General features: G+C 59.2%; 1 protein-coding gene across 1 annotated transcript in view; it reads right to left on the bottom strand.

The window, feature by feature from the left end:
- LOC140407345 (voltage-dependent L-type calcium channel subunit beta-4-like) overlaps positions 1–26,636 on the bottom strand; it is a gene marked incomplete at its 3' end in the record, with an annotated part of 41,621 nt that overhangs the window by 2,003 nt on the left and 12,982 nt on the right. Inside the window, exon 3 of the mRNA XM_072494912.1 lies at positions 688–810. Coding sequence (XP_072351013.1) covers positions 688–810 — 123 coding nt within the window. The remainder of the gene's footprint in view (positions 1–687; positions 811–26,636) is intronic.

Genomic DNA, 26,636 nt, shown 5'->3' with positions numbered 1-26,636 from the left:
GAGTGAACGGGAAGGGGTTTGTGTCCATTGGGATTGTGTACAGTGGGGGTGAACAGGAAGGGGTTTGGGTCCATTGGGATTGTGTAGAGTGGGAGTGAACGGGAAGGGGTTTGGGTCCATTGGGATTGTGTAGAGTGGGGGTGAACAGGAAGGGGTTTGGGTCCATTGGGATTGTGTACAGTGGGAGTGAACGGGAAGGGGTTTGGGTCCATTGGGATTGTGTAGAGTGGGGGTGAACGGGAAGGGGTTTGTGTCCATTGGGATTGTGTACAGTGGGAGTGAACGGGAAGGGGTTTGGGTCCATTGGGATTGTGTAGAGTGGGAGTGAACGGGAAGGGGTTTGGGTCCATTGGGATTGTGTAGAGTGGGAGTGAACGGGAAGGGGTTTGGGTCCATTGGGATTGTGTAGAGTGGGAGTGAACGGGAAGGGGTTTGGGTCCATTGGGATTGTGTAGACTGGGAGTGAACGGGAAGGGGTTTGGGTCCATTGGGATTGTGTACAGTGGGAGTGAACGGGAAGGGGTTTAGGTCCATTGGGATTGTGTAGACTGGGAGTGAACGGGAAGGGGTTTGGGTCCATTGGGATTGTGCACAGTGGGAGTGAACGGGAAGGGGTTTGGGTCCATTGGGATTGTGTACAGTGGGAGTGAACGGGAAGGGGTCTGGGAAACGCGTTCCTGTTCTCACCTCTTTTATATGCAGGAAGTCCTTCGCGTCAAAGGAGATGGCGGCTCCTTGAACGGGCGAGTCCTCATCGAGTGGACCGCAGTACGTCACATTGGTCCGTACAGCAAACGCGACCGGCTTCGTCTGAGATGGGAACGAGAGAGACATCAGTGCAGCGCCGAGCGAGGGGAAGGGGTAGAGGGAGCAGGCTCTGGCACTGACTACTTGACAAGACACCCACTACCGCAGCCATTCGGGGGTCACAGGACCACATCGCTAAATCAACAGCAATGGACAAATAAATGTAGAGGACCTCCCTCCAGCCCCCTACACCCCTCCCTATCTCTGTAACCTCCCTCCAGCCCCCTACACCCCTCCCTATCTCTGTAACCTCCTCCAGCCCCTACATCCCTCCCTATCTCTGTAACCTCCTCCAGCCCCCTACACCCCTCCCTATCTCTGTAACCTCCTCCAGTCCCCTACACCCTCCTTATCTCTGTAACCTCCCTCCAGCCCCCTACACCCCTCCCTATCTCTGTAACCCCCTCCAGCCCCTACAACCCGTCCTATCTCTGTAACCTCCCTCCAGCCCCCTACACCCCTCCCTATCTCTGTAACCCCCTCCAGCCCCTACAACCCTCCCTATCTCTGTAACCTCCTCCAGCCCCTACACCCCTCCCTATCTCTGTAACCTCCTCCAGCCCCCTACACCCCTCCCTATCTCTGTAACCTCCTCCAGCCCCTACACCCCTCCCTATCTCTGTAACCTCCTCCAGCCCCCTACACCCCTCCCTATCTCTGTAACCTCCTCCAGCCCCCTACACCCCTCCCAATCTCTGTAACCTCCTCCAGCCCCTACACCCCTCCCAATCTCTGGAACCTTCTCCAGCCCCTACACCCCTCCCTATCTCTGTAACCTCCTCCAGTCCCCTACACCCCTCCCAATCTCTGTAACCTCCTCCAGCTCCCTACACCCCTCCCTATCTCTGTAACCTCCTCCAGACCCCTACACCCCTCCCTATCTCTGTAACCTCCTCCAGCCTCCTACACCCCTCCCAATCTCTGTAACCTCCTCCAGCCCCTACACCCCTCCCTATCTCTGTAACCTCCTCCAGCCCCCTACACCCCTCCCTATCTCTGTAACCTCCTCCAGCCCCCTACAACCCTCCCTATCTCTGTAACCTCCTCCAGCCCCTACACCCCTCCCTATCTCTGTAACCTCCTCCAGCCCCCTACACCCCTCCCTATCTCTGTAACCTCCTCCAGTCCCCTACAACCCTCCCTATCTCTGTAACCTCCTCCAGCCCCCTACAACCCTCCCTATCTCTGTAACCTCCTCCAGCCCCTACACCCTCCCTATCACTGTTATCTCCTCCAGTCCCCTACAACCCTCCCTATCTCTGTAACCTCCTCCAGCCCCCTACACCCCTCCCTATCTCTGTAACCTCATCCAGCCCCTACACCCTCCCTATCACTGTAATCTCCTCCAGTCCGCCTACACCCTCCCTATCTCTGTAACCTCCTCCAGCCCCTACAACCCTCCCTATCTCTGTAACCTCCTCCAGCCCCTACACCCCTCCCTATCTCTGTAACCTCCTCCAGCCCCCTACACCCCTCCCTATCTCTGTAACCTCCTCCAGCCCCCTACAACCCTCCCTATCTCTGTAACTTCCTCCAGCCCCGACACCCCTCCCTATCTCTAACCTCCTCCAGCCCCCGACACCCCTCCCTATCTCTGTAACCTCCTCCAGCCCCTACACCCCTCCCTATCTCTGTAACCTCCTCCAGTCCCCTACACCCCTCCCTATCTGTGTAACCTCCTCCAGCCCCCTACACCCCTCCCTATCACTGTAACCTCCTCCAGCTCCTACACCCCTCCCTATCTCTGTAACCTCCTCCAGCCCCCTAAACCCTCCCTATCTCTGTAACCTCCTCCAGCCCCCTACACCCCTCCCTATCTCTGTAACCTCCTCCAGTCCCTACAACCCTCCCTATCTCTGTAACCTCCTCCAGCCCCCCTACGAACCTCCCTATCTCTGTAACATCCTCCTGCCCCCCTACACCCCTCCCTATCTCTGTAACCTCCTCCAGCTCCTACACCCCTCCCTATCTCTGTAACCTCCTCCAGTCCCCAACACCCCTCCCTATCTCTGTAACCTCCTCCAGCCCCCCTACACCCCTCCCTATCTCTGTAACCTCCTCCAGTCCCCTACACCCCTCCCTATCTCTATAACCTCCTCCTGCCCCCTACACCCCTCCCTATCTCTGTAACCTCCTCCTGCCCCCCTACAACCCTCCCTATCTCTGTAACCTCCTCCTGCCCCCCTACACCCCTCCCTATCTCTGTAACCTCCTCCAGCCCCTACACCCCTCCCTATCTCTGTAACCTCCTCCAGTCCCCAACACCCCTCCCTATCTCTGTAACCTCCTCCAGCCCCCCTACACCCCTCCCTATCTCTGTAACCTCCTCCAGCCACCCTACGACCCTCCCTATCTCTGTAACCTCCTCCAGCCCCCCTACGACCCTCCCTATCTCTGTAACCTCCTCCTGCCCCCCTACACCCCTCCCTATCTCTGTAACCTCCTCCAGCCCCATACACCCTCCATATCTCTGTAACCCGGTCCAGCGCCCCTACAACCCTCCCTATCTCTGTAACCTCCTCCTGCCCGCTACACCCCTCCGTATCTCTGTAACCTCCTCCAGCCCCCTACACCCCTCCCTATCTCTGTAACCTCCTCCAGTCCCCTACACCCCTCCCTATCTCTGTAACCTCCTCCAGCCCCCTACACCCCTCCCTATCTCTGTAACCTCCTCCAGCCCCCTACACACCTCCCTATCTCTGTAACCTCTTCCAGCCCCCTACACCCCTCCCTATCTCTGTAACCTCCTCCAGCCCCCTACACACCTCACTATCTCTGTAACCTACTCCAGTCCCCGACACCCCTCCCTATCTCTGTACCCTCCTCCAGCCCCTACACACCTCCCTGTCTCTGTAACCTCCTCCAGCCCCCTACACCCCTCCCTATCTCTGTAACCTTCTCCAGCCCCCTACACCCCTCCCTATCACTGTAACCTCCTCCAGCCCCCTACACACCTCCCTATCTCTGTAACCTCCTCCAGCCCCCTACACCCCTCCCTATCTCTGTAACCTCCTCCAGCCCCCTACACACCTCACTATCTCTGTAACCTCCTCCAGTCCCCGACACCCCTCCCTATCTCTGTACCCTCCTCCAGCCCCCTACACACCTCCCTATCTCTGTAACCTCCTCCAGCCCCCTACACCCCTCCCTATCACTGTAACCTCCTCCAGCCCCCTACACCCCTCCCTATCACTGTAACCTCCTCCAGACCCCTACACCCCTCCCTATCTCTGTAACCTCCTCCAGACCCCTACAACCCTCCCTATCTCTGTAACCTCCAACAGCCCCCTACACCCCTCCCTATCTCTGTAACCTCCTTTAGCCCCCTACACCCCTCCCTATCTCTGTATCCTCCTCCAGCCCCCCTACACCCCTCCTTATCTCTGTAACCTCCTCCAGTCCCTACAACCCTCCCTATCTCTGTAACCTCCTCCAGCCCCCTACACCCCTCCCAATCTCTGTAACCTCCTCCAGCCCCCTACAACCCTCCCTTTCTCTGTAACCTCCTCCAGCCCCCTACAACCCTCCCTATCTCTGTAACCTCCTGCAGCCCCCTACACCCCTCCCTATCTCTGTAACCCGGTCCAGCCCCCTACACCCCTCCCTATCTCTGTAACCTCCTCCAGTCCCCTGCACCCCTCCCTATCTCTGTAACCTCCTCCAGCCCCCTACACACCTCCCTATCTCTGTAACCTCCTCCAGCCCCCTAAACCCCTCCCTATCTCTGTAACCTCCTCCAGCCCCCTACACACCTCACTATCTCTGTAACCTCCTCCAGTCCCCAACACCCCTCCCTATCTCTGTACCCTCCTCCAGCCCCCTACACACCTCCCTATCTCTGTAACCTCCTCCAGCCCCCTACACCCCTCCCTATCTCTGTAACCTCCTCCAGCCCCCTACACCCCTCCCTATCACTGTAACCTCCTCCAGCCCCTACACCCCCCCCTATCTCTGGAACCTCCTCCAGCCCCCTACAACCCTCCCTATCTCTGTAACCTCCTCCAGCCCCCTACACCCCTCCCTATCTCTGTAACCTCCTCCAGCCCCCTACACTCCTCCCTATCTCTGTATCCTCCTCCAGCCCCCCTACACCCCTCCCTATCTCTGTAACCTCCTCCAGTCCCTACAACCCTCCCTATCTCTGTAACCTCCCCCAGCCCCCTACACCCCTCCCAATCTCTGTAACCTCCTCCAGCCCCCTACAACCCTCCCTTTCTCTGTAACTTCCTCCAGCCCCCTACAACCCTCCCTATCTCTGTAACCTCCTGCAGCCCCCTACACCCCTCCCTATCTCTGTAACCCGGTCCAGCCCCCTACACCCCTCCCTATCTCTGTAACCTCCTCCAGTCCCCTGCACCCCTCCCTATCTCTGTAACCTCCTCCAGCCCCCTACACCCCTCCCTATCTCTGTAACCTCCTCCAGCCCCTACACCCCTCCCTATCTCTGTAACCTCCTCCAGCCCCCTACACCCCTCCCTATCTCTGTAACCTCCTCCAGCCCCTACACCCCTCCCTATCTCTGTAACCTCCTCCAGTCCCCTGCACCCCTCCCTATCTCTGTAACCTCCTCCAGCCCCCTACAACCCTCCCTCTCTCTGTAACCTCCTCCAGCCCCCGACACCTCTCCCTATCTCTGTAACCTCCTTCAGCCCCCTACAACCCTCCCTTTCTCTGTAACCTCCTCCAGCCCTCCTACGACCCCTCCCTATCTCTGTAACCTCCTCCAGCCCCCTACACCCCTCCCTATCTCTGTAACCTCCTCCAGTCCCCCTACACCCCTCCCTATCTCTGTAACCTCCTCCAGCCCCCTACACCCCTCCCTATCTCTGTAACCTCCTCCAGTCCCCTACACCCCTCCCTATCTCTGTAACCTCTTCGAACCCCCTACGACCCTCCCTATCTCTGTAACCTCCTCCAGCCCCTTACACCCCTCCCTATCTCTGTAACCTCCTCCAGCCCCCTACACACCTCCCTATCTCTGTAACCTCCTCCAGCCCCCCTACGACCTTCCCTATCTCTGTAACCTCCTCAAGTCCCTACACCCCTCCCTATTTCTGTAACCTCCTCCAGCTCCCGACACCCCTCCCTATCTCTGTAACCTCCTCCAGCCCCCTACACCCCTCCCTATCTCTGTAACCTCCTCCAGCCCCCCTACACCCCTCCCTATCTCTGTAACCTCCTCCAGCCCCCCTACACCCCTCCCTATCTCTGTAACCTCCTCCTGCCCCCCTACACCCCTCCCTATCTCTGTAACCTCCTCCAGCCCCCCTACACCCCTCCCTATCTCTGTAACCTCCTCCAGCCCCCCTCCGACCCTCCCTATCTCTGTAACCTCCTCCAGCCCCCTACACCCCTCCATATCTCTGTAACCCGGTCCAGTCCCCTACAACCCTCCCTATCTCTGTAACCTCCTCCTGCCCGCTGCACCCCTCCCTATCTCTGTAACCTCCTCCTGCCCGCTGCACCCCTCCCTATCTCTGTAACCTCCTCCTGCCCGCTGCACCCCTCCCTATCTCTGTAACCTCCTCCAGCCCCCTACACCCCTCCCTATCTCTGTAACCTCCTCCAGCCCCCTACACCCCTCCCTATCTCTGTAACCTCCTCCAGCCCCCTACACCCCTCCCAATCTCTGTAACCCCGTCCAGCCCCCTACACCCCTCCCTATCTCTGTAACCTCCTCCAGCCCCCTACACTCCTGCCTATCTCTGTGACCTTCTCCAGCCCCCTACACCCCTCCCTATCTCTGTAACCTCCTCCAGCCCCCTACACACCTCCCTATCTCTGTAACCTCCTCCAGTCCCCGACACCCCTCCCTATCTCTGTACCCTCCTCCAGCCCCTTACACACCTCCCTATCTCTGTAACCTCCTCCAGCCCCCTACACCCCTCCCTATCTCTGTAACCTCCTCCAGCCCCCTACACCCCTCCCTATCACTGTAACCTCCTCCAGCCCCTACACCCCTCCCTATCTCTGGAACCTCCTCCAGCCCCCTACAACCCTCCCTATCTCTGTAACCTCCTCCAGCCCCCTACACCCCTCCCTATCTCTGTAACCTCCTCCAGCCCCCTACACTCCTCCCTATCTCTGTATCCTCCTCCAGCCCCCCTACACCCCTCCCTATCTCTGTAACCTCCTCCAGTCCCTACAACCCTCCCTATCTCTGTAACCTCCCCCAGCCCCCTACACCCCTCCCAATCTCTGTAACCTCCTCCAGCCCCCTACAACCCTCCCTTTCTCTGTAACTTCCTCCAGCCCCCTACAACCCTCCCTATCTCTGTAACCTCCTGCAGCCCCCTACACCCCTCCCTATCTCTGTAACCCGGTCCAGCCCCCTACACCCCTCCCTATCTCTGTAACCTCCTCCAGTCCCCTGCACCCCTCCCTATCTCTGTAACCTCCTCCAGCCCCCTACACCCCTCCCTATCTCTGTAACCTCCTACAACCCCCTACAACCCTCCCTCTCTCTGTAACCTCCTCCAGCCCCCGACACCTCTCCCTATCTCTGTAACCTCCTTCAGCCCCCTACAACCCTCCCTTTCTCTGTAACCTCCTCCAGCTTCCTACACCCCTCCCTATCTCTGTAACCTCCTCCAGCCCCCCTCCGACCCTCCCTATCTCTGTAACCTCCTCCAGCCCACCTACAACCCTCCCTATCTCTGTAACCTCCTCCAGCCCCCTACACCCCTCCATATCTCTGTAACCCGGTCCAGTCCCCTACAACCCTCCCTATCTCTGTAACCTCCTCCTGCCCGCTGCACCCCTCCCTATCTCTGTAACCTCCTCCAGCCCCCTACACCCCTCCCTATCTCTGTAACCTCCTCCAGCCCCCTACACCCCTCCCTATCTCTGTAACCTCCTCCAGTCCCCTACACACCTCCCTATCTCTGTAACCTCCTCCAGCCCCCTACACCCCTCCCTATCTCTGTAACCTCCTCCAGCCCCCTACACACCTCAGTATCTCTGTAACCTCCTCCAGCCCCCTACACCCCTCCCTATCTCTGTAACCTCCTCCAGCCCCCTACACCCCTCCCTATCTCTGTAACCTCCTCCAGCCCCTACACCCCTCCCTATCTCTGTAACCTCCTCCAGCCCCCTACACCCCTCCCTATCTCTGTAACCTCCTCCAGTCCCTACACCCCTCCCTATCTCTGTAACCTCCTCCAGTCCCCGACACCCCTCCCTATCTCTGTACCCTCCTCCAGCCCCTTACACACCTCCCTATCTCTGTAACCTCCTACAGCCCCCTACACCCCTCCCTATCTCTGTAACCTCCTCCAGTCCCCCTACACCCCTCCCCATCTCTGTAACCTCCTCCAGCCCCCTACACACCTCACTGTCTCTGTAACCTCCTCCAGTCCCCGACACCCCTCCCTATCTCTGTACCCTCCTCCAGCCCCCTACACACCTCCCTATCTCTGTAACCTCCTCCAGCCCCCTACACCCCTCCCAATCTCTGTAACCCCGTCCAGCCCCCTACACCCCTCCCTATCTCTGTAACCTCCTCCAGCCCCCTACACCCCTGCCTATCTCTGTAACCTCCTCCAGCCCCCTACACCCCTCCCTATCTCTGTAACCTCCTCTAGCCCCCTACACCCCTCCCTATCTCTGTAACCTCCTCCAGCCCCCTACACACCTCCCTATCTCTGTAACCTCCTCCAGTCCCCGAGACCCCTCCCTATCTCTGTACCCTCCTCCAGCCCCTTACACACCTCCCTATCTCTGTAACCTCCTCCAGCCCCCTACACCCCTCCCAATCTCTGTAACCCCCTCCAGCCCCCTACACCTCTCCCTATCTCTGTAACCTCCTCCTGTCCCCGACACCACTCCCTATCTCTGTAACCTCCTCCAGCCCCCTACACACCTCCCTATCTCTGTAACCTCCTCCAGCCCCCTACACCCCTCCCAATCTCTGTAACCTCCTCCAGCCCCCTACACACCTCCCTATCTCTGTAACCTCCTCCAGCCCCCTACACCTCTCCCTATCTCCGTAACCTCCTCCAGCCCCCTACACCTCTCCCTATCTCGGTAACCTCCTCCAGCCCCTACACCCCTCCCTATCTCTGTAACCTCCTCCAGCCCCCTACACCCCTCCCTATCTCTGTAACCTCCTCCAGTCCCTAAAACCCTCCCTACATCTGTAACCTCCTCCATCCCCCTACACCCTCCCTATCTCTGTAACCTCCTCCATCCCCCTACAACCCTCCCTATCTCTGTAACCTCCTCCAGCCCCCTACACCCTCCCTATCCCTGTAACCTCCTCCAGTCCCTACACCCCTCCCTATTTCTGTAACCTCCTCCAGCCCCCCTACGACCCTCCCTATCTCTGTAACCTGGTCCAGCCGCCCTACACCCCTCCCTATCTCTATAACCTCCTCCAGCCCCCTACACCCCTCCCAATCTCTGTAACCTCCTCCAGCCCCCTACAACCCTCCCTTTCTCTGTAACCTCCTCCAGCCCCCTACACCCCTCCCTACCTCTGTAACCCGGTCCACCCCCCTACACCCCTCCCTATCTCTGTAACCTCCTCCAGTCCCCTACACCCCTCCCTATCTCTGTAACCTCCTGCAGCCCCCTACACCCCTCCCTATCTCTGTAACCTCCTCCAGCCCTCCTACGACCCTCCCTATCTCTGTAACCTCCTCCAGCCCCCTACACCCCTCCCTATTTCTGTAACCTCCTCCAGCCCCCGACAACCCTCCCTATCTCTGTAACCTCTTTGAACCCCCTACGACCCTCCCTATCTCTGTTACCTCCTCCAGCCCCCCTACGACCCTCCCTATCTCTGTAACCTCCTCTAGCCCCCCTAGGACCCTCCCTATCTCTGTAACCTCATCCAGCCCCCCTACGACACTCCCTATCTCTGTAACCTCCTGCCCCCTACACCCCTCCCTATCTCTGTAACCTCCTCCAGCCCCCAGACCCCTCCCTATCTCTGTAACCCGGTCCAGTCCCCAACACCCCTCCCTATCTCTGTAACCTCCTCCAGCCCCCCTACACTCCTCCCTCTCTCTGTAACCTCCTCCAGCCCCCCTACGACCTTCCCTATCTCTGTAACCTCCTCAAGTCCCTACACCCCTCCCTATTTCTGTAACCTCCTCCAGCTCCCGACACCCCTCCCTATCTCTGTAACCTCCTCCAGCCCCCGACACCCCTCCCTATCTCTGTAACCTCCTCCAGCCCCCCTACACCCCTCCCTATCTCTGTAACCTCCTCCAGCCCCCCTACACCCCTCCCTATCTCTGTAACCTCCTCCTGCCCCCCTACACCCCTCCCTATCTCTGTAACCTCCTCCAGCCCCCCTACACCCCTCCCTATCTCTGTAACCTCCTCCAGCCCTCCTCCGACCCTCCCTATCTCTGTAACCTCCTCCAGCCCCCTACACCCCTCCATATCTCTGTAACCCGGTCCAGTCCCCTACAACCCTCCCTATCTCTGTAACCTCCTCCTGCCCGCTGCACCCCTCCCTATCTCTGTAACCTCCTCCAGCCCCCTACACCCCTCCCTATCTCTGTAACCTCCTCCAGCCCCCTACACCCCTCCCTATCTCTGTAACCTCCTCCAGTCCCCTACACACCTCCCTATCTCTGTAACCTCCTCCAGCCCCCTACACCCCTCCCTATCTCTGTAACCTCCTCCAGCCCCCTACACACCTCAGTATCTCTGTAACCTCCTCCAGCCCCCTACACCCCTCCCTATCTCTGTAACCTCCTCCAGCCCCCTACACCCCTCCCTATCTCTGTAACCTCCTCCAGCCCCTACACCCCTCCCTATCTCTGTAACCTCCTCCAGCCCCCTACACCCCTCCCTATCTCTGTAACCTCCTCCAGTCCCTACACCCCTCCCTATCTCTGTAACCTCCTCCAGTCCCCGACACCCCTCCCTATCTCTGTACCCTCCTCCAGCCCCTTACACACCTCCCTATCTCTGTAACCTCCTACAGCCCCCTACACCCCTCCCTATCTCTGTAACCTCCTCCAGTCCCCCTACACCCCTCCCCATCTCTGTAACCTCCTCCAGCCCCCTACACACCTCACTGTCTCTGTAACCTCCTCCAGTCCCCGACACCCCTCCCTATCTCTGTACCCTCCTCCAGCCCCCTACACACCTCCCTATCTCTGTAACCTCCTCCAGCCCCCTACACCCCTCCCAATCTCTGTAACCCCGTCCAGCCCCCTACACCCCTCCCTATCTCTGTAACCTCCTCCAGCCCCCTACACCCCTGCCTATCTCTGTAACCTCCTCCAGCCCCCTACACCCCTCCCTATCTCTGTAACCTCCTCTAGCCCCCTACACCCCTCCCTATCTCTGTAACCTCCTCCAGCCCCCTACACACCTCCCTATCTCTGTAACCTCCTCCAGTCCCCGAGACCCCTCCCTATCTCTGTACCCTCCTCCAGCCCCTTACACACCTCCCTATCTCTGTAACCTCCTCCAGCCCCCTACACCCCTCCCAATCTCTGTAACCCCCTCCAGCCCCCTACACCTCTCCCTATCTCTGTAACCTCCTCCTGTCCCCGACACCACTCCCTATCTCTGTAACCTCCTCCAGCCCCCTACACACCTCCCTATCTCTGTAACCTCCTCCAGCCCCCTACACCCCTCCCAATCTCTGTAACCTCCTCCAGCCCCCTACACACCTCCCTATCTCTGTAACCTCCACCAGCCCCCTACACCTCTCCCTATCTCCGTAACCTCCTCCAGCCCCCTACACCTCTCCCTATCTCGGTAACCTCCTCCAGCCCCTACACCCCTCCCTATCTCTGTAACCTCCTCCAGCCCCCTACACCCCTCCCTATCTCTGTAACCTCCTCCAGTCCCTAAAACCCTCCCTACATCTGTAACCTCCTCCATCCCCCTACACCCTCCCTATCTCTGTAACCTCCTCCATCCCCCTACAACCCTCCCTATCTCTGTAACCTCCTCCAGCCCCCTACACCCTCCCTATCCCTGTAACCTCCTCCAGTCCCTACACCCCTCCCTATTTCTGTAACCTCCTCCAGCCCCCCTACGACCCTCCCTATCTCTGTAACCTGGTCCAGCCGCCCTACACCCCTCCCTATCTCTATAACCTCCTCCAGCCCCCTACACCCCTCCCAATCTCTGTAACCTCCTCCAGCCCCCTACAACCCTCCCTTTCTCTGTAACCTCCTCCAGCCCCCTACACCCCTCCCTACCTCTGTAACCCGGTCCACCCCCCTACACCCCTCCCTATCTCTGTAACCTCCTCCAGTCCCCTACACCCCTCCCTATCTCTGTAACCTCCTGCAGCCCCCTACACCCCTCCCTATCTCTGTAACCTCCTCCAGCCCTCCTACGACCCTCCCTATCTCTGTAACCTCCTCCAGCCCCCTACACCCCTCCCTATTTCTGTAACCTCCTCCAGCCCCCGACAACCCTCCCTATCTCTGTAACCTCTTTGAACCCCCTACGACCCTCCCTATCTCTGTTACCTCCTCCAGCCCCCCTACGACCCTCCCTATCTCTGTAACCTCCTCTAGCCCCCCTAGGACCCTCCCTATCTCTGTAACCTCATCCAGCCCCCCTACGACACTCCCTATCTCTGTAACCTCCTGCCCCCTACACCCCTCCCTATCTCTGTAACCTCCTCCAGCCCCCAGACCCCTCCCTATCTCTGTAACCCGGTCCAGTCCCCAACACCCCTCCCTATCTCTGTAACCTCCTCCAGCCCCCCTACACTCCTCCCTCTCTCTGTAACCTCCTCCAGCCCCCCTACGACCTTCCCTATCTCTGTAACCTCCTCAAGTCCCTACACCCCTCCCTATTTCTGTAACCTCCTCCAGCTCCCGACACCCCTCCCTATCTCTGTAACCTCCTCCAGCCCCCGACACCCCTCCCTATCTCTGTAACCTCCTCCAGCCCCCCTACACCCCTCCCTATCTCTGTAACCTCCTCCAGCCCCCCTACACCCCTCCCTATCTCTGTAACCTCCTCCTGCCCCCCTACACCCCTCCCTATCTCTGTAACCTCCTCCAGCCCCCCTACACCCCTCCCTATCTCTGTAACCTCCTCCAGCCCCCCTCCGACCCTCCCTATCTCTGTAACCTCCTCCAGCCCCCTACACCCCTCCATATCTCTGTAACCCGGTCCAGTCCCCTACAACCCTCCCTATCTCTGTAACCTCCTCCTGCCCGCTGCACCCCTCCCTATCTCTGTAACCTCCTCCTGCCCGCTGCACCCCTCCCTATCTCTGTAACCTCCTCCTGCCCGCTGCACCCCTCCCTATCTCTGTAACCTCCTCCAGCCCCCTACACCCCTCCCTATCTCTGTAACCTCCTCCAGCCCCCTACACCCCTCCCTATCTCTGTAACCTCCTCCAGCCCCCTACACCCCTCCCAAACTCTGTAACCCCGTCCAGCCCCCTACACCCCTCCCTATCTCTGTAACCTCCTCCAGCCCCCTACACTCCTGCCTATCTCTGTAACCTTCTCCAGCCCCCTACACCCCTCCCTATCTCTGTAACCTCCTCCAGCCCCCTACACACCTCCCTATCTCTGTAACCTCCTCCAGTCCCCGACACCCCTCCCTATCTCTGTACCCTCCTCCAGCCCCCTACAACCCTCCCTTTCTCTGTAACTTCCTCCAGCCCCCTACAACCCTCCCTATCTCTGTAACCTCCTGCAGCCCCCTACACCCCTCCCTATCTCTGTAACCCGGTCCAGCCCCCTACACCCCTCCCTATCTCTGTAACCTCCTCCAGTCCCCTGCACCCCTCCCTATCTCTGTAACCTCCTCCAGCCCCCTACACCCCTCCCTATCTCTGTAACCTCCTACAACCCCCTACAACCCTCCCTCTCTCTGTAACCTCCTCCAGCCCCCGACACCTCTCCCTATCTCTGTAACCTCCTTCAGCCCCCTACAACCCTCCCTTTCTCTGTAACCTCCTCCAGCTTCCTACACCCCTCCCTATCTCTGTAACCTCCTCCAGCCCCCCTCCGACCCTCCCTATCTCTGTAACCTCCTCCAGCCCACCTACAACCCTCCCTATCTCTGTAACCTCCTCCAGCCCCCTACACCCCTCCATATCTCTGTAACCCGGTCCAGTCCCCTACAACCCTCCCTATCTCTGTAACCTCCTCCTGCCCGCTGCACCCCTCCCTATCTCTGTAACCTCCTCCAGCCCCCTACACCCCTCCCTATCTCTGTAACCTCCTCCAGCCCCCTACACCCCTCCCTATCTCTGTAACCTCCTCCAGTCCCCTACACACCTCCCTATCTCTGTAACCTCCTCCAGCCCCCTACACCCCTCCCTATCTCTGTAACCTCCTCCAGCCCCCTACACACCTCAGTATCTCTGTAACCTCCTCCAGCCCCCTACACCCCTCCCTATCTCTGTAACCTCCTCCAGCCCCCTACACCCCTCCCTATCTCTGTAACCTCCTCCAGCCCCTACACCCCTCCCTATCTCTGTAACCTCCTCCAGCCCCCTACACCCCTCCCTATCTCTGTAACCTCCTCCAGTCCCTACACCCCTCCCTATCTCTGTAACCTCCTCCAGTCCCCGACACCCCTCCCTATCTCTGTACCCTCCTCCAGCCCCTTACACACCTCCCTATCTCTGTAACCTCCTCCAGCCCCCTACACCCCTCCCTATCTCTGTAACCTCCTCCAGTCCCCCTACACCCCTCCCCATCTCTGTAACCTCCTCCAGCCCCCTACACACCTCACTATCTCTGTAACCTCCTCCAGTCCCCGACACCCCTCCCTATCTCTGTACCCTCCTCCAGCCCCCTACACACCTCCCTATCTCTGTAACCTCCTCCAGCCCCCTACACCCCTCCCAATCTCTGTAACCCCGTCCAGCCCCCTACACCCCTCCCTATCTCTGTAACCTCCTCCAGCCCCCTACACCCCTGCCTATCTCTGTAACCTCCTCCAGCCCCCTACACCCCTCCCTATCTCTGTAACCTCCTCCAGCCCCCTACACCCCTCCCTATCTCTGTAACCTCCTCCAGCCCCCTACACACCTCCCTATCTCTGTAACCTCCTCCAGTCCCCGAGACCCCTCCCTATCTCTGTACCCTCCTCCAGCCCCTTACACACCTCCCTATCTCTGTAACCTCCTCCAGCCCCCTACACCCCTCCCAATCTCTGTAACCCCCTCCAGCCCCCTACACCTCTCCCTATCTCTGTAACCTCCTCCAGTCCCCGACACCACTCCCTATCTCTGTAACCTCCTCCAGCCCCCTACACACCTCCCTATCTCTGTAACCTCCTCCAGCCCCCTACACCCCTCCCAATCTCTGTAACCTCCTCCAGCCCCCTACACACCTCCCTATCTCTGTAACCTCCTCCAGCCCCCTACACCTCTCCCTATCTCCGTAACCTCCTCCAGCCCCCTACACCTCTCCCTATCTCGGTAACCTCCTCCAGCCCCTACACCCCTCCCTATCTCTGTAACCTCCTCCAGCCCCCTACACCCCTCCCTATCTCTGTAACCTCCTCCAGTCCCTAAAACCCTCCCTACATCTGTAACCTCCTCCATCCCCCTACACCCTCCCTATCTCTGTAACCTCCTCCATCCCCCTACAACCCTCCCTATCTCTGTAACCTCCTCCAGCCCCCTACACCCTCCCTATCCCTGTAACCTCCTCCAGTCCCTACACCCCTCCGTATTTCTGTAACCTCCTCCAGCCCCCCTACGACCCTCCCTATCTCTGTAACCTGGTCCAGCCCCCCTACACCCCTCCCTATCTCTATAACCTCCTCCAGCCCCCTACACCCCTCCCAATCTCTGTAACCTCCTCCAGCCCCCTACAACCCTCCCTTTCTCTGTAACCTCCTCCAGCCCCCTACACCCCTCCCTACCTCTGTAACCCGGTCCACCCCCCTACACCCCTCCCTATCTCTGTAACCTCCTCCAGTCCCCTACACCCCTCCCTATCTCTGTAACCTCCTGCAGCCCCCTACACCCCTCCCTATCTCTGTAACCTCCTCCAGCCCTCCTACGACCCTCCCTATCTCTGTAACCTCCTCCAGCCCCCTACACCCCTCCCTATTTCTGTAACCTCCTCCAGCCCCCGACAACCCTCCCTATCTCTGTAACCTCTTTGAACCCCCTACGACCCTCCCTATCTCTGTTACCTCCTCCAGCCCCCCTACGACCCTCCCTATCTCTGTAACCTCCTCTAGCCCCCCTAGGACCCTCCCTATCTCTGTAACCTCATCCAGCCCCCCTACGACACTCCCTATCTCTGTAACCTCCTGCCCCCTACACCCCTCCCTATCTCTGTAACCTCCTCCAGCCCCCAGACCCCTCCCTATCTCTGTAACCCGGTCCAGTCCCCAACACCCCTCCCTATCTCTGTAACCTCCTCCAGCCCCCCTACACTCCTCCCTCTCTCTGTAACCTCCTCCAGCCCCCCTACGACACTCCCTATCTCTGTAACCTCCTGCCCCCTACACCCCTCCCTATCTCTGTAACCTCCTCCAGCCCCTACACCCCTCCCTATCTCTGTAACCTCCTCCAGCCCCCTACACCCCTCCCTATCTCTGTAACCTCCTCCAGCCCCCTACACCCCTCCCTATCTCTGTAACCTCCTCCAGCCCCCTACACCCCTCCCTATCTCTGTAACCCGGTCCAGCCCCCCTACAACCCTCCCTATCTCTGTAACCTCCTCCTGCCCCCTACACCCCTCCCTATCTCTGTAACCTCCTCCAGCCCCCTACACCCCTCCCTATCTCTGTAACCTCCTCCAGCCCCCCTACACCCCTCCCTATCTCTGTAACCTCCTCCAGCCCCCCTACACCCCTCCCTATCTTTGTAACCTCCTCCAGCCCCGTACAACCCTCCCTATCTCTGTAACCTCCTCCAGTCCCCTACACCCCTCCCTATCTCTGTAACCTCCTCCAGCCCCCTACACCCTCCCTATCTCTGTAACCTCCTCCAGTCCCCCTACACCCCTCCCTATCTTTGTAACCTCCTCCAGTCCCCTACACCCCTCCCTATCTCTGTAACCTCCTCCAGCCCCCTACAACCCTCCCTATCTCTGTAACCACCTCCAGCCCCCCTACACCACTCCCTATCTTTGTAACCTCCTCCAGCCCCCTGCACCCCTCCCTATCTCTGTAACCTCCTCCAGCACTCTACACCCCTCCCTATCTCTGTAACCTCCTCCAGCCCCCTACACCCCTCCCTATCTCTGTGACCTCCTCCAGCCCCTTACAACCCTCCCTATCTCTGTAACCTCCTCCAGCCCCCTACACCCTCCCTATCTCTGTAACCTCCTCCAGCCCCCTACACCCCTCCCTATCTCTGTAACCTCCTCCAGCCCCCCTACACCCCTCCCTATCTCTGTAACCTCCTCCAGCCCCCCTACACACCTCCCTATCTCTGTAACCTCCTCCTGCCCCCCTACACCCCTCCCTATCTCTGTAACCTCCTCCAGCCCCCCTACACCCCTCCCTATCTCTGTAACCTCCTCCAGCCCCCCTCCGACCCTCCCTATCTCTGTAACCTCCTCCAGCCCCCCTACAACCCTCCCTATCTCTGTAACCTCCTCCAGCCCCCTACGCCCCTCCATATCTCTGTAACCCGGTCCAGTCCCCTACAACCCTCCCTATCTCTGTAACCTCCTCCTGCCCGCTGCACCCCTCCCTATCTCTGTAACCTCCTCCAGCCCCCTACACCCCTCCCTATCTCTGTAACCTCCTCCAGCCCCCTACACCCCTCCCTATCTCTGTAACCTCCTCCAGTCCCCTACACACCTCCCTATCTCTGTAACCTCCTCCAGCCCCCTACACCCCTCCCTATCTCTGTAACCTCCTCCAGCCCCCTACACACCTCAGTATCTCTGTAACCTCCTCCAAACCCCGACACCCCTCCCTATCTCTGTACCCTCCTCCAGCCCCCTACACACCTCCCTATCTCTGTAACCTCCTCCAGCCCCCTACACCCCTCCCAATCTCTGTAACCCCGTCCAGCCCCCTACACCCCTCCCTATCTCTGTAACCTCCTCCAGCCCCCTACACTCCTGCCTATCTCTGTAACCTTCTCCAGCCCCCTACACCCCTCCCTATCTCTGTAACCTCCTCCAGCCCCCTACACCCCTCCCAATCTCTGTAACCCCGTCCAGCCCCCTACACCCCTCCCTATCTCTGTAACCTCCTCCAGCCCCCTACACTCCTGCCTATCTCTGTAACCTTCTCCAGCCCCCTACACCCCTCCCTATCTCTGTAACCTCCTCCAGCCCCCCTCCGACACTCCCTATCTCTGTAACCTCCTCCAGCCCCCCTACAACCCTCCCTATCTCTGTACCCTCCTCCAGCCCCTTACACACCTCCCTATCTCTGTAACCTCCTCCAGCCCCCTACACCCCTCCCTATCTCTGTAACCTCCTCCAGCCCCCTACACACCTCACTATCTCTGTAACCTCCTCCAGTCCCCGACACCCCTCCCTATCTCTGTACCCTCCTCCAGCCCCCTACACACCTCCCTATCTCTGTAACCTCCTCCATCCCCCTACACCCCTCCCTATCTCTGTAACCTCCTCCATCCCCCTACACCCCTCCCTATCTCTGTAACCTCCTCCAGCCCCCTACACCCCTCCCAATCTCTGTAACCCCGTCCAGCCCCCTACACCCCTCCCTATCTCTGTAACCTCCTCCAGCCCCCTACACCCCTGCCTATCTCTGTAACCTTCTCCAGCCCCCTACACCCCTCCCTATCTCTGTAACCTCCTCCAGCCCCCTACACACCTCCCTATCTCTGTAACCTCCTCCAGTCCCCCTACACCCCTCCCTATCTCTGTAACCTCCTCCAGTCCCCCTTACACCCCTCCCTATCTCTGTAACCTCCTCCAGTCCCCTACACCCCTCCCTATCTCTGTAACCTCCTCCAGCCCCCTACACCCCTCCCTATCTCTGTAACCTCCTCCAGTCCCCTACACCCCTCCCTATCTCTGTAACCTCCTGCAGCCCCCTACACCCCTCCCTATCTCTGTAACCTCCTCCAGCCCCCTACACCCCTCCCTATCTCTGTAACCTCCTCCAGTCCCCGACACCCCTCCCTATCTCTGTAACCTCCTCCAGCCCCTACACCCCTCCCTATCTCTGTAACCTCCTCCAGCCCCTTACACACCTCCCTATCTCTGTAACCTCCTCCAGCCCCCTACACCCCTCCCAATCTCTGTAACCCCCTCCAGCCCCCTACACCTCTCCCTATCTCTGTAACCTCCTCCAGTCCCCTACACCCTCCCTATCTCTGTAACCTCCACCAGCCCCCAACACCCCTCCCTATCTCTGTAACCTCCTCCAGCCCCTACACCCCTCCCTATCTCTGTAACCTCCTCCAGCCCCCTACACCTCTCCCTATCTCCGTAACCTCCTCCAGCCCCCTACACCTCTCCCTATCTCGGTAACCTCCTCCAGCCCCTACACCCCTCCCTATCTCTGTAACCTCCTCCAGCCCCCCTACACCCCTCCCTATCTCTGTAACCTCCTCCAGCCCCCCTACACCCCTCCCTATCTTTGTAACCTCCTCCAGCCCCGTACAACCCTCCCTATCTCTGTAACCTCCTCCAGTCCCCTACACCCCTCCCTATCTCTGTAACCTCCTCCAGCCCCCTACACCCTCCCTATCTCTGTAACCTCCTCCAGTCCCCCTACACCCCTCCCTATCTTTGTAACCTCCTCCAGTCCCCTACACCCCTCCCTATCTCTGTAACCTCCTCCAGCCCCCTACAACCCTCCCTATCTCTGTAACCACCTCCAGCCCCCCTACACCACTCCCTATCTTTGTAACCTCCTCCAGTCCCCTACACCCCTCCCTATCTCTGTAACCTCCTCCAGCCCCCTACACCCTCCCTATCTCTGTAACCTCCTCCAGTCCCCCTACACCCCTCCCTATCTTTGTAACCTCCTCCAGTCCCCTACACCCCTCCCTATCTCTGTAACCTCCTCCAGCCCCCTACAACCCTCCCTATCTCTGTAACCACCTCCAGCCCCCCTACACCACTCCCTATCTTTGTAACCTCCTCCAGCCCCCTGCACCCCTCCCTATCTCTGTAACCTCCTCCAGCACTCTACACCCCTCCCTATCTCTGTAACCTCCTCCAGCCCCCTACACCCCTCCCTATCTCTGTGACCTCCTCCAGCCCCTTACAACCCTCCCTATCTCTGTAACCTCCTCCAGCCCCCTACACCCTCCCTATCTCTGTAACCTCCTCCAGCCCCCTACACCCCTCCCTATCTCTGTAACCTCCTCCAGCCCCCCTACACCCCTCCCTATCTCTGTAACCTCCTCCAGCCCCCCTACACACCTCCCTATCTCTGTAACCTCCTCCTGCCCCTCTACACCCCTCCCTATCTCTGTAACCTCCTCCAGCCCCCCTACACCCCTCCCTATCTCTGTAACCTCCTCCAGCCCCCCTCCGACCCTCCCTATCTCTGTAACCTCCTCCAGCCCCCCTACAACCCTCCCTATCTCTGTAACCTCCTCCAGCCCCCTACGCCCCTCCATATCTCTGTAACCCGGTCCAGTCCCCTACAACCCTCCCTATCTCTGTAACCTCCTCCTGCCCGCTGCACCCCTCCCTATCTCTGTAACCTCCTCCAGCCCCCTACACCCCTCCCTATCTCTGTAACCTCCTCCAGCCCCCTACACCCCTCCCTATCTCTGTAACCTCCTCCAGTCCCCTACACACCTCCCTATCTCTATAACCTCCTCCAGCCCCCTACACCCCTCCCTATCTCTGTAACCTCCTCCAGCCCCCTACACACCTCAGTATCTCTGTAACCTCCTCCAAACCCCGACACCCCTCCCTATCTCTGTACCCTCCTCCAGCCCCCTACACACCTCCCTATCTCTGTAACCTCCTCCAGCCCCCTACACCCCTCCCAATCTCTGTAACCCCGTCCAGCCCCCTACACCCCTCCCTATCTCTGTAACCTCCTCCAGCCCCCTACACTCCTGCCTATCTCTGTAACCTTCTCCAGCCCCCTACACCCCTCCCTATCTCTGTAACCTCCTCCAGCCCCCTACACCCCTCCCAATCTCTGTAACCCCGTCCAGCCCCCTACACCCCTCCCTATCTCTGTAACCTCCTCCAGCCCCCTACACTCCTGCCTATCTCTGTAACCTTCTCCAGCCCCCTACACCCCTCCCTATCTCTGTAACCTCCTCCAGCCCCCCTCCGACACTCCCTATCTCTGTAACCTCCTCCAGCCCCCCTACAACCCTCCCTATCTCTGTACCCTCCTCCAGCCCCTTACACACCTCCCTATCTCTGTAACCTCCTCCAGCCCCCTACACCCCTCCCTATCTCTGTAACCTCCTCCAGCCCCCTACACACCTCACTATCTCTGTAACCTCCTCCAGTCCCCGACACCCCTCCCTATCTCTGTACCCTCCTCCAGCCCCCTACACACCTCCCTATCTCTGTAACCTCCTCCATCCCCCTACACCCCTCCCTATCTCTGTAACCTCCTCCATCCCCCTACACCCCTCCCTATCTCTGTAACCTCCTCCAGCCCCCTACACCCCTCCCAATCTCTGTAACCCCGTCCAGCCCCCTACACCCCTCCCTATCTCTGTAACCTCCTCCAGCCCCCTACACCCCTGCCTATCTCTGTAACCTTCTCCAGCCCCCTACACCCCTCCCTATCTCTGTAACCTCCTCCAGCCCCCTACACACCTCCCTATCTCTGTAACCTCCTCCAGTCCCCCTACACCCCTCCCTATCTCTGTAACCTCCTCCAGCCCCCTACACCCCTCCCTATCTCTGTAACCTCCTCCAGTCCCCTACACCCCTCCCTATCTCTGTAACCTCCTGCAGCCCCCTACACCCCTCCCTATCTCTGTAACCTCCTCCAGCCCCCTACACCCCTCCCTATCTCTGTAACCTCCTCCAGTCCCCGACACCCCTCCCTATCTCTGTAACCTCCTCCAGCCCCTACACCCCTCCCTATCTCTGTAACCTCCTCCAGCCCCTTACACACCTCCCTATCTCTGTAACCTCCTCCAGCCCCCTACACCCCTCCCAATCTCTGTAACCCCCTCCAGCCCCCTACACCTCTCCCTATCTCTGTAACCTCCTCCAGTCCCCTACACCCTCCCTATCTCTGTAACCTCCACCAGCCCCCAACACCCCTCCCTATCTCTGTAACCTCCTCCAGCCCCTACACCCCTCCCTATCTCTGTAACCTCCTCCAGCCCCCTACACCTCTCCCTATCTCCGTAACCTCCTCCAGCCCCCTACACCTCTCCCTATCTCGGTAACCTCCTCCAGCCCCTACACCCCTCCCTATCTCTGTAACCTCCTCCAGCCCCCCTACACCCCTCCCTATCTCTGTAACCTCCTCCAGCCCCCCTACACCCCTCCCTATCTTTGTAACCTCCTCCAGCCCCGTACAACCCTCCCTATCTCTGTAACCTCCTCCAGTCCCCTACACCCCTCCCTATCTCTGTAACCTCCTCCAGCCCCCTACACCCTCCCTATCTCTGTAACCTCCTCCAGTCCCCCTACACCCCTCCCTATCTTTGTAACCTCCTCCAGTCCCCTACACCCCTCCCTATCTCTGTAACCTCCTCCAGCCCCCTACAACCCTCCCTATCTCTGTAACCACCTCCAGCCCCCCTACACCACTCCCTATCTTTGTAACCTCCTCCAGCCCCCTGCACCCCTCCCTATCTCTGTAACCTCCTCCAGCACTCTACACCCCTCCCTATCTCTGTAACCTCCTCCAGCCCCCTACACCCCTCCCTATCTCTGTGACCTCCTCCAGCCCCTTACAACCCTCCCTATCTCTGTAACCTCCTCCAGCCCCCTACACCCTCCCTATCTCTGTAACCTCCTCCAGCCCCCTACACCCCTCCCTATCTCTGTAACCTCCTCCAGCCCCCCTACACCCCTCCCTATCTCTGTAACCTCCTCCAGCCCCCCTACACACCTCCCTATCTCTGTAACCTCCTCCTGCCCCCCTACACCCCTCCCTATCTCTGTAACCTCCTCCAGCCCCCCTACACCCCTCCCTATCTCTGTAACCTCCTCCAGCCCCCCTCCGACCCTCCCTATCTCTGTAACCTCCTCCAGCCCCCCTACAACCCTCCCTATCTCTGTAACCTCCTCCAGCCCCCTACGCCCCTCCATATCTCTGTAACCCGGTCCAGTCCCCTACAACCCTCCCTATCTCTGTAACCTCCTCCTGCCCGCTGCACCCCTCCCTATCTCTGTAACCTCCTCCAGCCCCCTACACCCCTCCCTATCTCTGTAACCTCCTCCAGCCCCCTACACCCCTCCCTATCTCTGTAACCTCCTCCAGTCCCCTACACACCTCCCTATCTCTGTAACCTCCTCCAGCCCCCTACACCCCTCCCTATCTCTGTAACCTCCTCCAGCCCCCTACACACCTCAGTATCTCTGTAACCTCCTCCAAACCCCGACACCCCTCCCTATCTCTGTACCCTCCTCCAGCCCCCTACACACCTCCCTATCTCTGTAACCTCCTCCAGCCCCCTACACCCCTCCCAATCTCTGTAACCCCGTCCAGCCCCCTACACCCCTCCCTATCTCTGTAACCTCCTCCAGCCCCCTACACTCCTGCCTATCTCTGTAACCTTCTCCAGCCCCCTACACCCCTCCCTATCTCTGTAACCTCCTCCAGCCCCCTACACCCCTCCCAATCTCTGTAACCCCGTCCAGCCCCCTACACCCCTCCCTATCTCTGTAACCTCCTCCAGCCCCCTACACTCCTGCCTATCTCTGTAACCTTCTCCAGCCCCCTACACCCCTCCCTATCTCTGTAACCTCCTCCAGCCCCCCTCCGACCCTCCCTATCTCTGTAACCTCCTCCAGCCCCCCTACAACCCTCCCTATCTCTGTACCCTCCTCCAGCCCCTTACACACCTCCCTATCTCTGTAACCTCCTCCAGCCCCCTACACCCCTCCCTATCTCTGTAACCTCCTCCAGCCCCCTACACACCTCACTATCTCTGTAACCTCCTCCAGTCCCCGACACCCCTCCCTATCTCTGTACCCTCCTCCAGCCCCCTACACACCTCCCTATCTCTGTAACCTCCTCCATCCCCCTACACCCCTCCCTATCTCTGTAACCTCCTCCATCCCCCTACACCCCTCCCTATCTCTGTAACCTCCTCCAGCCCCCTACACCCCTCCCAATCTCTGTAACCCCGTCCAGCCCCCTACACCCCTCCCTATCTCTGTAACCTCCTCCAGCCCCCTACACCCCTGCCTATCTCTGTAACCTTCTCCAGCCCCCTACACCCCTCCCTATCTCTGTAACCTCCTCCAGCCCCCTACACACCTCCCTATCTCTGTAACCTCCTCCAGTCCCCCTACACCCCTCCCTATCTCTGTAACCTCCTCCAGCCCCCTACACCCCTCCCTATCTCTGTAACCTCCTCCAGTCCCCTACACCCCTCCCTATCTCTGTAACCTCCTGCAGCCCCCTACACCCCTCCCTATCTCTGTAACCTCCTCCAGCCCCCTACACCCCCCCCATCTCTGTAACCTCCTCCAGTCCCCGACACCCCTCCCTATCTCTGTAACCTCCTCCAGCCCCTACACCCCTCCCTATCTCTGTAACCTCCTCCAGCCCCTTACACACCTCCCTATCTCTGTAACCTCCTCCAGCCCCCTACACCCCTCCCAATCTCTGTAACCCCCTCCAGCCCCCTACACCTCTCCCTATCTCTGTAACCTCCTCCAGTCCCCTACACCCTCCCTATCTCTGTAACCTCCACCAGCCCCCAACACCCCTCCCTATCTCTGTAACCTCCTCCAGCCCCTACACCCCTCCCTATCTCTGTAACCTCCTCCAGCCCCCTACACTTCTCCCTATCTCCGTAACCTCCTCCAGCCCCCTACACCTCTCCCTATCTCGGTAACCTCCTCCAGCCCCTACACCCCTCCCTATCTCTGTAACCTCCTCCAGCCCCCTACACCCCTCCCTATCTGTGTAACCTCCTCCAGCACCCGACAACCCTCCCAGTCTCTGTAACCTCCTCCAGCCCCCTACACCCCTCCCTACCTCTGTAACCCGGTCCACCCCCCTACACCCCTCCCTATCTCTGTAACCTCCTCCAGTCCCCTACACCCCTCCCTATCTCTGTAACCTCCTGCAGCCCCCTACACCCCTCCCTATCTCTGTAACCTCCTCCAGCCCTCCTACGACCCTCCCTATCTCTGTAACCTCCTCCAGCCCCCTACACCCCTCCCTATTTCTGTAACCTCCTCCAGCCCCCGACAACCCTCCCTATCTCTGTAACCTTTTTGAACCCCCTAGGACCCTCCCTATCTCTGTAACCTCATCCAGCCCCCCTACGGCCTTCCCTATCTCTGTAACCCGGTCCAGTCCCCAACACCCCTCCCTCTCTCTGTAACCTCCTCCAGCCCCCCTACGACACTCCCTATCTCTGTAACCTCCTGCCCCCTACACCCCTCCCTATCTCTGTAACCTCCTCCAGCCCCTACACCCCTCCCTATCTCTGTAACCTCCTCCAGCCCCCTACACCCCTCCCTATCTCTGTAACCTCCTCCAGCCCCCTACACCCCTCCCTATCTCTGTAACCTCCTCCAGTCCCCTACACCCCTCCCTATCTCTGTAACCTCCTCCATCCCCCTACACCCCTCCCTATCTCTGTAACCTCCTCCAGCCCCCCTACGACCTTCCCTATCTCTGTAACCTCCTCAAGTCCCTACACCCCTCCCTATTTCTGTAACCTCCTCCAGCTCCCGACAACCCTCCCTATCTCTGTAACCTCCTCCAGCCCCCTACACCCCTCCCTATCTCTGTAACCTCCTCCAGTCCCCTACACCCCTCCCTATCTCTGTAACCTCCACCAGCCCCCTACACCCCTCCCTATCTCTGTAACATCCTCCAGCCCCCTACACCCCTCCCTATCTCTGTAACCTCCTCCAGCCCCCTACACCCCTCCCTATCTCTGTTACCTCCTCCAGCCCCCCTACACCCCTCCCTATCTCTGTAACCTCCTCCTGCCCCCCTACACCCCTCCCTATCTCTGTAACCTCCTCCAGCCCCCCTACACCCCTCCCTATCTCTGTAACCTCCTCCAGCCTCCCTCCGACCCTCCCTATCTCTGTAACCTCCTCCAGCCCCCTACACCCCTCCATATCTCTGTAACCCGGTCCAGTCCCCTACAACCCTCCCTATCTCTGTAACCTCCTCCTGCCCGCTGCACCCCTCCCTATCTCTGTAACCTCCTCCTGCCCGCTGCACCCCTCCCTATCTCTGTAACCTCCTCCTGCCCGCTGCACCCCTCCCTATCTCTGTAACCTCCTCCAGCCCCCTACACCCCTCCCTATCTCTGTAACCTCCTCCAGCCCCCTACACCCCTCCCTATCTCTGTAACCTCCTCCAGCCCCCTACACCCCTCCCAATCTCTGTAACCCCGTCCAGCCCCCTACACCCCTCCCTATCTCTGTAACCTCCTCCAGCCCCCTACACTCCTGCCTATCTCTGTAACCTTCTCCAGCCCCCTACACCCCTCCCTATCTCTGTAACCTCCTCCAGCCCCCTACACACCTCCCTATCTCTGTAACCTCCTCCAGTCCCCGACACCCCTCCCTATCTCTGTACCCTCCTCCAGCCCCTTACACACCTCCCTATCTCTGTAACCTCCTCCAGCCCCCTACACCCCTCCCTATCTCTGTAACCTCCTCCAGCCCCCTACACCCCTCCCTATCTCTGGAACCTCCTCCAGCCCCCTACAACCCTCCCTATCTCTGTAACCTCCTCCAGCCCCCTACACCCCTCCCTATCTCTGTAACCTCCTCCAGCCCCCTACACTCCTCCCTATCTCTGTATCCTCCTCCAGCCCCCCTACACCCCTC

The sequence above is a fragment of the Scyliorhinus torazame genome, unplaced genomic scaffold (assembly GCF_047496885.1).
Source record: "Scyliorhinus torazame isolate Kashiwa2021f unplaced genomic scaffold, sScyTor2.1 scaffold_1480, whole genome shotgun sequence".
Taxonomy (NCBI): Eukaryota; Metazoa; Chordata; class Chondrichthyes; order Carcharhiniformes; family Scyliorhinidae; genus Scyliorhinus; species Scyliorhinus torazame.
This window is presented reverse-complemented; position numbering and strand designations above follow the sequence as displayed.